The following is a 14,349-nucleotide window of genomic DNA, read 5'->3' on the forward strand; positions in this document are numbered from 1 at the left end:
TGTTCAACTTATTCATAAATGATCTGGAGAAAGGGGTAAGCAGTGAGGTAGTAAAGTTTGCAGATGATACAAAACTGTTTAGGATAGTCAAGACAGAAGCAGACTGTGAGGGACTCCAAGAGGATCTCACCAAACTGAGTGATTGGGCAACAACATGGCAAATGAAATGTAATGTGGATAAGTGTAAAGTAATGCACATCGGGAAAAATAACCCCGACTATACGTACAGTATGATGGGGGCTAATTTGGCTACGACAAATCAGGAAAGAGATCTTGGAGTTATCGTGGACAGTTCTCTGAAAACTTCCACACAGTGTGCAGCGGCCGTCAAAAAGGCAAATAGGATGCTAGGAATTATTTAGAAAGGGATAGAAAATAAGACCCAGAATATCTTACTGCCCCTGTATAAAACTATGGTACGCCCACATCTTGAATACTGTGTACAGATGTGGTCTCCTCACCTCAAAAAAAATATTTTGGCCTTGGAAAGGGTTCAGAAAAAGGCAACTAAAATGATTAGGGGTTTGGAACGGGTCCCATATGAGGAGAGGTTAAAGTGACTGGGACTTTTCAGTTTAGAAAAGAGGAGACTGAGGGGGGATATGATAGAGGTATATAAAAGGATGGGTGGTGTGGAGAGGGCGAATAAAGAAAAGTTATTTATTAGTTCCCATAATAAAAGAACTAGAGGACACCAAATGAAGTTAATGGGTATCAGGTTTAAAACTAATAAAAGAAAGTTCTTCTTCACACAGCGTATAGTCAACCTGTGGAACTCCTTGCCAGAGGAGGCTGTGAAGGCTAGGACTGTAACAGAGTTTAAAGAGAAGCTAGATAATTTCATGGTGGTTAGGTCCATTTCTATCCCCTAGCTAATAGCCATTTATGGACCTAACCGCCATGAAATTATCTGTTTGTCAGAGGCTGGAGAAGGATGGCAGGAGACAAATCGCTAGATCATTGCCTTCGGTCCACCTTCTCTGGGGCACCTGGTGTTGGCCGCTGTCGGTAGACAGGCTACTGGGCTAGATGGACCTTTAGTCTGACCCAGTATGGCTGTTCTTATGAGTTCTTTTGGAAGAAGAGGAAAGAGGAAAAAGCACAGGTGCCCAATAAGCCGTCCATTCCGTGTGGACACTATCTTTCCAAAATGCAGATTGCTTTCTTTATGCCTTTTTGCAGTGTAGACGCTTTCTTTCGGAAGAAGTTTCTTCAGAAGATCTCTTCCGGAAAAGCTGCTTCCGAAAGAAGCCTGCAGTCTAGACACAGCCTTAGTGAAACAGATTTTCCTAATATCCAACCTAGAACTCCCCATGGCCACTTTAGCCCATTGCTCCTCATTCTGCCATCTGTCCCCACTGAAACCAGCTTCTCTCCATCCTCTTTGGAACCCCCCTTCAGGGAGTTGAAGGCTGCTCTCAAATCCCCCCTCACTCTTCCCTTCTGCAGACTAAACAAACCCAAATCCCTCAGCCTCTCCTCATAGGTCATATGCTCCAGCCCCCTAATCATTTTGGTCGCCCTCCACTGGACCCTCTCCAATTCATCCACGTCCTTTCTGTAATGGGGGGCCCAGAATTGGATGCAATACTCCAGGGCTGTGTCTAGACTGCATCCTTTTCCGGAAAAGGGATGCAGATTAGACACATCGCAATTGCAAATGAAGTGGGGATTTAAATCCCCCCACTTCATTTGCATAAACATGGCTGCTGCTTTTTTCCGGCTCGGAGCTTTGCTGGCAAAAAGCGTCAGCCTAGACGGGATCTTTCAGAAAATAAAGCCTTTTCCGAAAGATCCCTTATTCCTTATTTTAAGAGGAATAAGGGATCGTTCGGAAAAGGGTTTATTTTCTGAAAGATCCGCATCTAGACTGGCACTTTTTTCCGGCAAAGCTCCGTGCCGGAAAAAAGCGGCAGCCTTGTTTATGCAAATGAAGTGGGGGGGGGATTTAAATCCCCGCTTCATTTGCAATTGCGATGTGTCTAATTTGCATCCCTTTTACGGAAAAGGGATGCAGTCTAGACACAGCCCAGATGCCGAATAAAGGGGACTGATCACCTCTCTAGATCTGCTGGAAATGCTCCTCCTAATTTCCCTTCAAGGTAACCAGTATAATGACCTCAAACCCACCTTCCCCTGAAAGGATGAATGAAAACCCTGAATCCAAGCAGTCCTCAGTCAAAACCCCAATCCAAATTTTGTGGTCCTTACTCATTGATTCGTCTTTTGGCCCTGATTTAGCAAGATATTTAAGCACCTGCCTAACACTACATATGTAAGCCGTGGCAGCCCGTCAATACAAGCAAACTAGGCGGTCCCGTAGGGCGCCAAGATAAACAGCCATTGAGGGCTTTGGAGGCGGGGGTGCCGATTGCGCGTTTCGCCTAGGGCGCCAGTTGCCAGCAGCTCGTCTAGGGCCACTCCTGTATGTAAGTCTCCCCTTGGCTTCAGTGGAGCTGTTCAGATGCCTGATGTTTGCTGAATAGGGGCCTTCGTGTTTCATCTGAAACTGTACGTGTGCCACTATTTCTGAACGCCGTCTACAGCTCCCACGGCAAACGATCGTGGCCGGGCGCAGTTTTTTTTATGGTTTGCTCTTCTGCATCAAGTTTCCAATCCAACTTCCGCTGACATCAGGGGAGTTTTCCTGTTGGCAGGGCCCTGCCAAATTCATGGTCCATTGATGTCAATGTCACGGTCGTGACATTTTCAGAATCTCGCATGTCACCGTTTCAGAGCTTGAAAGCTTGCACTTCCCAGCATCGGAACACAGCAGGAAGATGTACTTAAAAATCACAAAATATAAACCTGCAAAGCCCCTAAGAGTCCGTGGTTCTCCCACTGGAGGGCCTGACCGAAAAGGGGGGCCATAAATGCAAAGCTATTCGAGCGGAACTGCAGAATTGCCACCCTTATTGCTTCCGCGCTGGGGAGTGGCAGTTGCTGCCCAGGCACCTGCCAGCAGCAGTCTAGAAGTGAGGGTGGCATTGGTGCTGTTACTTCTGTGCTGTTGCTGGCGGCAGTGCTGTCTTTAGAGCTGGGGGTCTAGCCAGCAGCTGCTGTCCTCCAGATGCCCAGCTCTGAAGGAGAGGGTAAAAGTGCACCAAAGGCCAGATTTCACCGGGGAGACCAGATTCCATGATCCGTGTTTTTGGTGGAGCTCTACCCATTGACTTCGAAGGCTGTCAGATCAGGTCCCCAAAGAGACAAAAATCTAGGGGTCATTTCTGCTGAGAAGAACTGTCCGCTTTTCTGGAATAACTTGCCAGCTGTCTACACTGGCCCCTTGAATTTCCGGAAAAGCACTGACGATCTAATGTAAAATCGTCAGTGTTTCTCCGGAAAAACTATGCTGCTCCCATTCGGGCAAAAGTCCTTTTCCGGAAAACTGTTCCAAAAAGCGGCCAGTGTAGACAGCCCAGTAGTCTTTTCCGCAAAAAAGCCCCGATCACGAAAACGGCGATCGGGGCTTTTTTGCGGAAAAACGCATCTACATTGGCATGGACGCTTTTCTGCAAAAAGTGCTTTTCCGGAAAAATATCCTGCCAATGTAGACGCGCTTTTTCCGAAAATGCTTATAATGGAAAACTTTTCCGTTTTAAGCATTTCCGGAAAAGGGTGCCAGTGTAGACGTAGCCATATGGATTAAACACTGTTGCACAGAGAGTCTTGCATTCACTATAATAGCTGAAGGCAAATTCCTCATTTCCAGCGGGCTTATATACAAACTGATCAGTACTTTTATTTAACCAGCTGACATGCAGTAAAAATAAATCCTCGTTTGCCTAATTGGAATCGCTCAGCGCTCAACTTACTGCGTGTCGATGCATAACAATCACGTCAGCTGCATCCTCTATCCGCAGATAAACTCTCTAGAGTATGAAGCCCCTGATTCTAGTCGATCTTAGGTCCTACGTGTCTTCCAGAGCTTTACAGATGAAGTCCTCTAAGCACAACGCCAAGATGGCCGCTGCTTTAATACTCTGCTTTTCCTGCAGGGAGTATTGCAGGAGAGTCTTGAGGAAGTCGCCGTCGGATTGCGCCGCCTACACACTGTCTTTTGATACGCCCATTTTTATCATCGAGAGCACACGGAGAAGGGTGGCGGTGGAAGCGATCCTGGAGAACAAAGGCGAAAACGCCTACAGCGCTGTCCTGAACATTTCCTTCTCCAGGAATCTGCAGTTTGCTAGCTTGATTCAGAAGGTAAGAGCCCCGAGGGGTCGCTCCATACGTTTGCACTGGTGCCGGGAGCAATTCATTGCCAGTAAGGCAAAAAAATGACCATCAGTCACTGACCGGCCCTGCCCCGGTGAAGGTTTTGCCGCTGACTTTAGCGGAAACGAAATTGGGCCAATAAAGAGGCGTTGTTGATGCTAAGGAGGCGGGATTGGCAAAGTCGTGTGTTTTAGTCCACGCAGTTTACTCCGCACTATCACTGTTCTGTTGCATTTCCCTTGCCCCTTCCATGGTCGTACAAAGAGTCCTTTGGCCTTGTGATAGACCAGGCCGGATCTGGGCACGGCTGAGGGTGTCCATTCATGGCGAATTGCTCAAATCCAAGCCTGAGCAATGTACGGCCTGCAAGCCACACGCGGCCCACAGGGGCTCACTGTGCGGCCCATGATGACTACGGGTGGCACGGCCCCATCCGATCTGCCGGCCCGGCAGAGGAGCAGAGCACCACCGAGGAGGGGCGATTCTCACGGCCGGGTTGCCTGCGTGCAGCTCCTGCATGAGGAGGCAGGGCGCGAGCCAGAGGGAGGGACGCCGGCAGACACCAGGACGCTGGCGTGACGTGGCGTTGTGACGTCATGGCCAGCAACTGCCGGATTCAGAAAGTCTCCGGCAACCCCGCAACCTAGAAGGCAGAAGCCAGGTAGGGGAGGGGAAGGGGCTTGTGCTGAGGGGAGGGGGGCAGGTCAGGAAAGGGGAAGGCACCAAGGAACAAGGTGCAAGAGAAACAAATGCCAGGGGGCCAAGTGGAGACAATGAGGGGAGGTGTCGGTGGGAGGGGGCACAGGGTGATGCTGGGAGAGGAGAGGCTAAGGGCATTGGGAGCCGTATGTGGTGCAGGCCTGATTTAACTGAAAAATTCTTAATAAAGTATCACCCACCCCCACCCCCCCAACATACCCTTGTGGCTAGGGTTGCCAGATGTCCAGTTTTCTAACGGACAGTCTGGTATTTGCGCTCTCTGCCCGGGAAAAAATTTCAGAAAATATTGGACATGTGCAATGCCCGGTATTTTCTGAATTTCCGGCTGGGCACTGAACGGAAGCCTGGTGGTACCCCCTGTGGTTGTGTGCTGAAGCCAGGTGGTGAGGGGGGGGGGTTTTGTATGCCCAACCAACATTTTTAGCCCGCGCGTGTGGTATTTTTTGGGAGAGCATCTGGGAACCCTACTTGCGGCCCGCAGCTGTTTTCTTAGGACTAATATGCCCCTCGCCGCTTTCCAAGTTGTGCAGGTCTGCTCAAAACAAAGGCTCTTTACAACCCCAAACCAGTCACACCAAGCAAAACCCCTCAGACACCCCAGCTCTCCCTGTGCCGCAATCAGCCCTGGGCCTACACACAGGTGAGGGGTTATAGAAACCCAATCCCACCTACCCCGAAGGGTCTTTCCGGTCCCAAAGAACCAGCCACAAATCCCTGGTCAATTTACACTTTGGATCTTACCCACAGGATCACGCTGAGCCAATCCTTTAGAATCTACAATCTAAAGGTTTCTTACTAAAAGAAAGGAAAGCAGGAGAGTGAGGTTGTGAAGGAGAATAAATAACATGCATCGAATCACCAAGTTCTCGATACAGGCTCTCAGCGCAGTTGTTACAAACTTCTGTCTTAAAAGTCTCTGGTGTACATCCTATGTCAGGATGGGTCCACGAATCTTCCCAGCTCTCTGTCCCTCGCAAGGCTGCCTCTGGGATCAGGAGCAGAATTGGAGGCAAGATGGAGATTGCCACATGGCATTTAGACACCTCTCCTGGCATTTTCCTGGCCAGAGCAGGTCGCATGGCCCAGTGACCTGTCCCTGTGTCCCTTGTCAGCGGTCATCAGATACTGGCTGGTTGGGATGTCCTAGACACACTCCTCTGGTGTGTATTTGGCACCTGAAGAGCCATTGTCCCTGAAGCCTTGCTACTTAGTATAGTCACCCGCTGACCTCGGGAATGGTACTCGGAGCTGTACAAATGCACAGTAAAAGCCAATTGTTGCCCCAGGGAGCTAAGAGGCCAAATAGCCAAGAGTGGGGAAGAGTGTTAATACGGATTGAACCTCTGTAGTCTGGCACCCTCCAGATCTGACTGGCACCAAACCAGAGAATTTGCCAAACCACAGGAGGTCAATATTGTCTAGCAGCGTCACCAACACGTGCACTGCTACTGGGCTCTTAGAAGATATTTAGGGGTAAATTAGAGCTAAAAAACAGCTCAGAACTCTGAGAGCCAGGACTGGTGGCTGCAAACAAACTTTATGGGAACGCGGGAAACTTGGCCACACCTATGATAAGTGACATCCGGCTAACTACAATCCTGCCGGACCACGGAGGTTGCCGGATCAGAGAGTGCCAGACTAGAGAGGCTCAAACGATAGTGCCACTTCAGAGACAGGGAATGAAAATGGAGGCACAGTGAAATGCTGTCGATCACACGGAGTTTGTGGTAGACATGACAACCTTCCTCCTGCTCCCGCAGCATCACTGTGAGAAGCTGTATTATTTGGAGTGCTGCTAGGGGTCATCTTTGGAAGGTGCATTGGTGTCTTTAACTATAGCAAGTTTACATTATTGTAAAATCATTATTGTAAAATCTAAAATCAAGAGTGGTGTGGAGAGGGTGAATAGAGATAAGTTATTTATTAGTTCCCATAATAGAAGAACTAGAGGACACCAAATGAAATTAATGGGTAGCAGGTTTAAAACTAATAAAAGAAAGTTCTTCACACAGCGTGTAGTCAACCTGTGGAACTCCTTGCCAGAGGAGGCTGTTAAGGCTAGGACTCTAAGGGTGAGTCTAAACTACATGGCTCCATCAATGGAGCCATGTAGATTAGGCTGATCAACAGAGGGAAATGAAGCCGCAGTTTAAATAATCACAGCTTCATTTAAATTTAAATGGCTGCCGCACTCTGCCGACCAGCTGATGATCAGCTGTTTGTTGGCAGATCTGGGCAGTCTGGACGCGCCGCTGTCGACAAGCCTTTGTTGACCGGCGCAGGTAAACCTCGTTTCATAAGGCATACCTGCGCCGGTCAACAAAGGCTTCCTTGTCGACATTGGCGTGTCCAGACTGCCCCATCTGCCGACAAACAGCTGATCATCAGTTGGGCGGCAGAGTGCGGCAGCCATTTAAATTTAAATGAAGCCGCGATTATTTAAATCGCAGCTTCATTTCCCTCATTTCAGCCTAATCTACATGGCTCCATCGACGGGTGGGGGGAGGCCTCCTTGCAGGGCCATGGCAGGTGAAGGAAGCTCCACGCAGCTCCCCCACCTCCACACCCTGACTGGCCTGGGGGCAGGGGAGCGTGCGAAGCCTCCTCCGCTCTGCCCCCACCCTGTGAGCAGCGCAGGCGCCTAACTGGCCTGGGGGCGGGGGCGCGGCAGGACCTCCACGGGCTGGATCCACCTGGCAGAGGCTCGTTTTCCTCCATCGCTGCCGCTCACGCCCCAGAGGAGGGCTGGCCAGCGGCTTTCAGAGCAGCCTGCGATGGTTTTAGCAGAACCGCCGGGGAAGCACGTCGGGCCGTCGGCGACCGTCGTTTTGGAGCGTCGGCTGTGCCGTCCTGAGAGATGGGCGGTGGCTCGCGCTGCCGTTTGTGGTAACGGGACCCTCTTGTGTTCCCTGGCAGGACGAGTCCGATGTCAATATTGAGTGCGTGAACGAAGAAAAGCGGCCCAACAAGAAGGTGTGCAATGTCAGCTACCCCTTCTTCCGCGCCAAAGCGAAGGTAAAGGCCGTTTCCGTTATTTCACCCGTCAAGCCCGAATGAAACACCCAGGCGTGGACCAGGGCTGGGCTCAGGATCGGGCCCAACAAGGCTGGGCCAAATTTGCTGTCCTTTCTGTGTCAGAAAGCGGGGCCGATCGGTCAGCAAGGAGGTTTCAGCAGCATAAAAGCGGCATTGAATCCTAGCGGATCGTCGGGCAGCCGAATTGAAGCCAGTCACGAATCTGACGTTAATCTTTCGGCATGGCTTAACGTGGGCTCTCTGCTAGTAACTTATCACCAGCGTCCCTGCCTTACAAAATGAGTCCCCTGTTCCTGCATAGGTAGAACAAGCTAAATTCTTCTTTCCTTCTTTCCAACCGGACCCTCTGCCCCTCACTCACCATGCTGGAGATCCTGGGCCCTTCACGCGAATGTGCGCACAAACAAAAGGGAGAGTGCGACAGAGGGAAAGAAACCTCCCTCGTAGTAGAGCGGGGAAGTGTGTGTCGTGCCTAAAGGCATTTTCACTGGGAGTAATTCCAGAGAAACTCCTCAGTATCGTGCTTTTTATCCCTGTGAATTCATGTTCGTGATGTACCGGCTAATATCTAGGAAACCCTGCTCCGATACGGGAATGAATTGAGTTGAAAGCCGGTTAATTATAGGTGGGCTCACAGACACACCTCGCTTGTTCTTCAAACCACAGTCAGGCTGAAAGGGTCCACTGAGATCAGAGCGCCTTGCACATGCCGTGGGACAGCCCAAGACGCACCGGGTGGGAGAAAGGCATAAAATACCTTGTGTGTGACAGATGAGGCCAGGAGTGGCAGACGGTCCCGAAAAGTGTGAGGCCATGCACAGCCCCTTTCCCTCTGGGTCCCGTCCCCCCCGCCGGCGCCGCCTTTCTTCCTGAGCCCACATCCTCGTGCCACCCATCCCCCCCAAAGCCCTGCCCCTGCAACACCCGTCTCCTGAGGCCCCGCCCTCACACTGCCTGGTCTCCTGAGGCCCCGCCCCCTCACCACCCGGTCTCCTGAGGCCCCGCCCCCACACCTCCCATTCTCCTGAGACCCTGTCCCCACACCTCCCTGTCTCCTGTGGCCCCGCCCCCTCACCACCCGGTCTCCTGAAGGCCCCGCCCCCACACCTTCCATTCTCCTGAGACCCTGTCCCCACACCGCCCTGTCTCCTGAGGCCCTACCCCCACACCGTCCATTTTCCTGAGGCCCTGCCCCTATACAGCCCCCTTCCCTCTGGAGACCCCTTTGCTCTACCCCTTTTCCTCTCACCCTCATGCTGCCCATTCCCAAGACCCTATCCCCATACAGACCCTTCCCCCAATGCCCCATTCTCACATCATTTCTTCCCCCCAATATCCTGCCCCCTGCTTACTCCTGTCCATCTGCTCCCGCTGCCTGTCCCTCTCTGTCCCAGCGCCCCTGGATGGGGAACTGAGGCACAGCAAGATTAAGTCACTTGCCCAAGGACACCTAGCCAGTCTGCAGCAGACTCGGGAATTGAACCCAGATCTCCTCCCCGCGTTCCATTCTGGCAATGGAGCACCCCTGGATGTGGAGGTTTTCGCAAGCCAAATCGAAAGCCCGGTTTCAGTGTTGCATTTGAGCTGAAGGAAAATCGTGGGCATGATTTTGCCTCTGCCTTCAAATTTCACATCTCTGGTGTTTCTGGCAGCTTTTACTCACACGGGTTTTTTTCTTCTTCTAAGCCAGAAAAAAAAAAGTGATTGGTAGTTTATTAAACTGCCAACTCCCAGCTCTATTCCAGAATAGAGTTAGCAGCTCTCTCCATCCCCTGGATCTTGTGAGAGAAGCCACTGGGGTGACAGGCAGACACGTTGGAAAATAAAGAAGCAGGTTGTCATAGAAGCCTTTCCAGACTCAACACAATCTATTCGTCTGAAACCTTTGCCTGTCTGAAGCGCGAAAATAATGGAAGGGCGAATTTCAGCCGTGCAATCACGCACTCGTGTGTGCTGGTGGCCATAAAATAAGACAGAGCAGGCCAAGTCCACATGACCTACAGGGGCTAAGAATGCATCGGCGTGGCATCGGGTAGTCCAGATCCTGCCAAAACAAAGACAAGCTGGAAAGGCAAATTTGGCCCTGGGAGCAGGAGCAGAATTGTAATATTCTAATCAGCTGTGCAGTCCCAGACAGTTTGAGGTCATTGCCACAGGGGTTTTTTTCAGACCTGCCTTTAATGACATTTTATTGTTGTTGGACCAGCTCTTTGGCGCGTCTGATCGCCATCGGTGGAAACGGTGCCTCAGATGTGAGTTAATCGTGACACACAGCGAGCCTGGCCGGCCTTTGAAACAAAGGATTTTTGTGCTCTCCTCGAAATAATCACAATTTTAAAACACAAACCACCAAGTCAGGAGCTCCTTTCCCTGGAAAGATAGGACTCAGCTTGAAGCCTGCCAGCCTCTCTTGTTATGTGTCATCCACAATCGTTCCCCCACACACTGTGTGAGTGGCTGGAAAGTTGTGCCATGTTGCAATAGGGGTAAGGGGAAAAGATGGTGGCCAAGGAAAAGCCCGTGTCTGCGACAGCTGGATAAGTTTGTGTTTTTAATGCCTTTTTTCCCAATCTGTTTTTAATCTCTGCAGGTGGCTTTTCGCCTGGATTTCGAATTCAGCAAGTCTATTTTTCTTCAAAGCATGGAGATCTATCTGACTGCCAACAGGTTAATGACTGCATCGTTGTTCTTTTCCCTGTGCACATATGTACTGCCTTTATTGTCTTGTCTGCACAGATCCCATTGTAGAACGCCTGTTGCAGCCTCACTGTGGATAGTTTTCACCTCTCCCCTTCCCCCCCTGCTCCTCCATGCAACGGCAGCTGGGACCTTTAATTAGAGTGTGTTTGCAGGGTGCAGATACTCCACAGCTGTATTCATGGTTGGCAAGAGCCCGCATTTCGATCTTCAATGTCTATTAGCATCGTTCAGCAAAGCTGGCAACCTCTGCTCCGGAGGCACCCAGGGCCTAGCATATGGAAATTAAATTACCTTTGGCTGTTAGAAAATATGCAGTATTGTATTTGTCAGTCATGGCGCACTCTCCCTCTGTTTATCTGATGTGCGTCAGCTGCCAGCAACCTTCTAGGGCATGTGGAGGAATAGAAGGTGGCGCTTGCCAATGGTTTTCCGTTTTCCCAAACACAAACGCTCCCAGTAAAAATGCCTCATGCTTGCAAAGTTCGGCTCACCCTGTTGCCCGGCACGAGTAAATATTTTTGACAAGCAAGTAAAACCTGAGTAGGGTTTTGTGGCTTGTTTGTCTCCCATCCCACCCCCCATCCGTCATTGCACGGCAGCTGTGTGGTGTGAGGAGACTTTTGGCTACCCAAATGCACGGCCTTATGGCCTCGACTTGGGAAAAGTTACGGAGGGAAATCTGTTTGCCTGCTTGTTCGCCGGTAACATTTTTCTATGGCTTCTGCACACACTTGCGAGGCATCTTCCACAAGAGGGCAAATCCTGACTCATCCACAATTGGCCTCCAAGGGTATGTCCACACTGCATTGTAAACTTGGGCCTGAGGGAGCCTGGCTCCTGGCCTCAGTGTTTCCAAACCCATCAGCGTCTACACTGCTCTGGGTTTACGAGTGGTTGGATCTGGGTCTCTCAGCCACGTGGACACGTCCATTCTGCACTGCCCACATCTTGTGCCGGGGGCCTGCAGCTTGAGCTGTGTCCACAGAGCCATCCCAGCCCTAGGATGGTTCGGGGTGGCTGCCCAGGGCCCCGCGTTTTGGGGGGCCCTGCAGCAGCCACCTCACCCTTCCCACAGACAGGACCTTGGGGGTGCTCCACTTCCTGCTGCCGCGGAGAAGCGGAGTGCAGTGGGCCGGGAGAAGGTGGCAGGGCAGAGCGGATAGGGCTGCCGGGCCATTCCAGCTGCTGCCACCGCAGTAAGTGTGAGGGAGGGCGGTGACCCCTGCTGCCACCCCGCACCAGGTCTCCGGTAATCCCTCGCCTGGTGTCGCAGGGGGCAATGGGGCGGAGTAAGGGCAGGAAGGGGTGTGACGAGGCAGAGCACAGGCAGCTGGGGTGGGGTGGGGGTAGAGAAGAGGTGGGGGAGGTGCCTTTGGATGGGGGGCGTCCCAGCCCCCGTGCCTGGGGGGTTGCCCCAGGCCTTGTGTTCCCACACTGCAAAACGTCAGGGCTTAGAGCTGAGTTGCAGTAGGACTCTGGTTCTGATACGTTCCGTTGGCAGGATCCGAGAACCACGTCCTCCCTTTCCATTGGATGAGAAACAATCCCATTCCAGGCCCATCCCATTGTCCTGGCCCAGCCAAACCCTGCCCTGGCTTTAAGTTAGGATCAGAGGATGCTGCCTCCCGTATGTGGTGGTCCTCGCTCTCACCATTTAGTTCTTGGACAGACAGACTCTCTCAAATACACAGTAGGTATATAAAACATGAAACAGTGAATTCCCACCACTGGGGTCTTCGGGGAAATGTCGTTTACTAATTTGACTCCTGACACTCTGAGGTCGGAGTATCACTGCACTAGAATTTAGGGGGAGGGTTCATTCTTTGCAGAGTTTGTGAATCATGCCGTACCAACGATCAAATCCCTTTTTATCGGTTCCGGTCCCTGCAGCCTTAGCTCTGAGGTGAAAGGGCTCCTGTCTGCCTCCAAAACAGACCCAAGGAACTGCAGGATGTGGTTACAGCCCTTCCCCTGCCTTCCTAGAAATTCACTGCACAACACCAGAGCTTCTCCCTCTGGTTTTTAACTCTGACAGTTCATACTTGAAAGGGGCAGGCCCTGAAAAGGCCACGTTGGCCCATAAGGGCCGATGTCCCAGGCCTCCTGGAGAATCCATAGTCCCTCACGGCGGGGTGGGCCGTTTCCCTCGCAGTGCGGTGAGTCCTAACTGCTGTTATGTTTTGCTTGGCTTCCAGTGACAGTGAAGAACACGAAAGTACCAAAGAGGACAACTCCGCTCTCCTGAATTTTCACCTGAAATACGAAGCGGACCTCCTTTTCACCAGGTGCGTGGGCCTTGTGGCCGGCGGGTAAGGAATCGCGGCACCAAACTGGCCCCTTGCTCTGCCAGGTGACCCATTGCTCCCAGGGCCCCATGCGTCCCTGCCTGAGGGGAGGTCACTCAGCTCGTGGCTTGCCTGGAGTTGCCTGACAGGCCAGGAGCTCGGCTCCTTACACTCGTGTCCCTGTGGAGTTTTCTTGGCTCTGCCCTGCTCTCCACACGGGCCCAGTGCCTCTGCCCCACAACATGCCGCAGGGGGCTGAGTGTGGGGAGCTGAGCAGCAGGGAGAGGGAATCCTGGGCAGGCTGGCTAGCAGGCTTGAGGGGAGAGAATCTGACAGGGGGTGGCCAGTTTATGGACGGTGGCCTCCTTTGTTGGATGGAAATCAAGGGAAACCACATGAGAAACAAGAGACAGGCTTTTAATTAAGGGGCTTTTTAGGGAAATACCAGGTGGTCCCCCCTCAGACTGGGGTGGGACAGGTCCGGCCCGTGGGCCAGATCCAGCCCTCCAAGTCTCTCTATCCCACCTGTGGCCCATCCTGCCGGGACCTTTAGGCCGGGAGCAGCCGCCAGCTGCTTTAAGCAGCTGGCTGCTCCATGGGCCTCTCTGCGCTGTGGGGGGGAGGGGCTTCCCACGCTGCCCTGCCCCCAGCACAATCTCTCATCTTCCACTGGCCACTTCCCCGAGGCCGAGGAAAAGAGGGGAGCATGCCACAGAGGGGTGAAGGATCCGCGGATGCAGCCTCCACTCTGCGCCTGGAGAGGCACGTTTGCCCTGTGTTAGAGCAGCAAGGTTCATGGCTGCCCCGGCAAGGAAAAAGAAGTTAGTTGCGAGGAATGACTCCTGGGTAACCCCGGCTGAGCTGTCTCGCCGGCGGCTCTGCGGTGCGGGAGCAATCCCGCGGCACAGCAGAACAAGCTCCCGCGGCAGGCTAGGAGGCAGGAACGGCCGATGGCTACCGATGCTGAGAAAACGGAGGCTGCCGGGAGTCAAACCAGAACGACAGCGGCTTTGGATGCCTGCTCCCCTGTCCACGGCCGCCCTCTCCCACCAGCCCCGGCCTGCAGCCGTCCCTGCAGCCGCTGCCCGTGGCACATGCAACCACAGAGACTGCACTGTCCCCGTGGCACACGAGCCACCGGTGTCCCATTTCCGGGCACAGAGAGAGAGGGCGGATTGTCGCACCGATGAAATGTTCCAGCTGGATTGGACTGGACCAGAGAGCCCTTACAAACAACAAACCTCCCCCTACAACGTGGCGCTGCTGGGCGATCCTGGTGCAAGTCGTTGGAAGAGTCGGCAACGAACCTTCCAGTGTGGAACTTGAACTCTCAGTAGCCCGCTGAAAAGCTTCCCTGTTAGGAGCCAGGTTGTGGCTAGTGGGTCGTACC

The 14,349-nt window shown here is 52.5% G+C and overlaps 1 protein-coding gene across 3 annotated transcripts in view; it reads left to right on the top strand.

Annotated features, from left to right (window-relative positions):
• Nucleotides 1–14,349, top strand: part of ITGA11 (integrin subunit alpha 11) — a 183,843-nt gene that overhangs the window by 147,861 nt on the left and 21,633 nt on the right. For all 3 annotated transcript variants that reach the window (XM_075896852.1, XM_075896851.1, XM_075896853.1), the window contains exons 20-23: nucleotides 3,999–4,206; nucleotides 7,855–7,953; nucleotides 10,565–10,641; nucleotides 12,870–12,959. In XM_075896852.1, coding sequence (XP_075752967.1) covers nucleotides 3,999–4,206; nucleotides 7,855–7,953; nucleotides 10,565–10,641; nucleotides 12,870–12,959 — 474 coding nt within the window. The remainder of the gene's footprint in view (nucleotides 1–3,998; nucleotides 4,207–7,854; nucleotides 7,954–10,564; nucleotides 10,642–12,869; nucleotides 12,960–14,349) is intronic.

The sequence above is a fragment of the Pelodiscus sinensis genome, chromosome 14 (genome assembly GCF_049634645.1).
Source record: "Pelodiscus sinensis isolate JC-2024 chromosome 14, ASM4963464v1, whole genome shotgun sequence".
Lineage (NCBI taxonomy): Eukaryota > Metazoa > Chordata > Testudines > Trionychidae > Pelodiscus > Pelodiscus sinensis.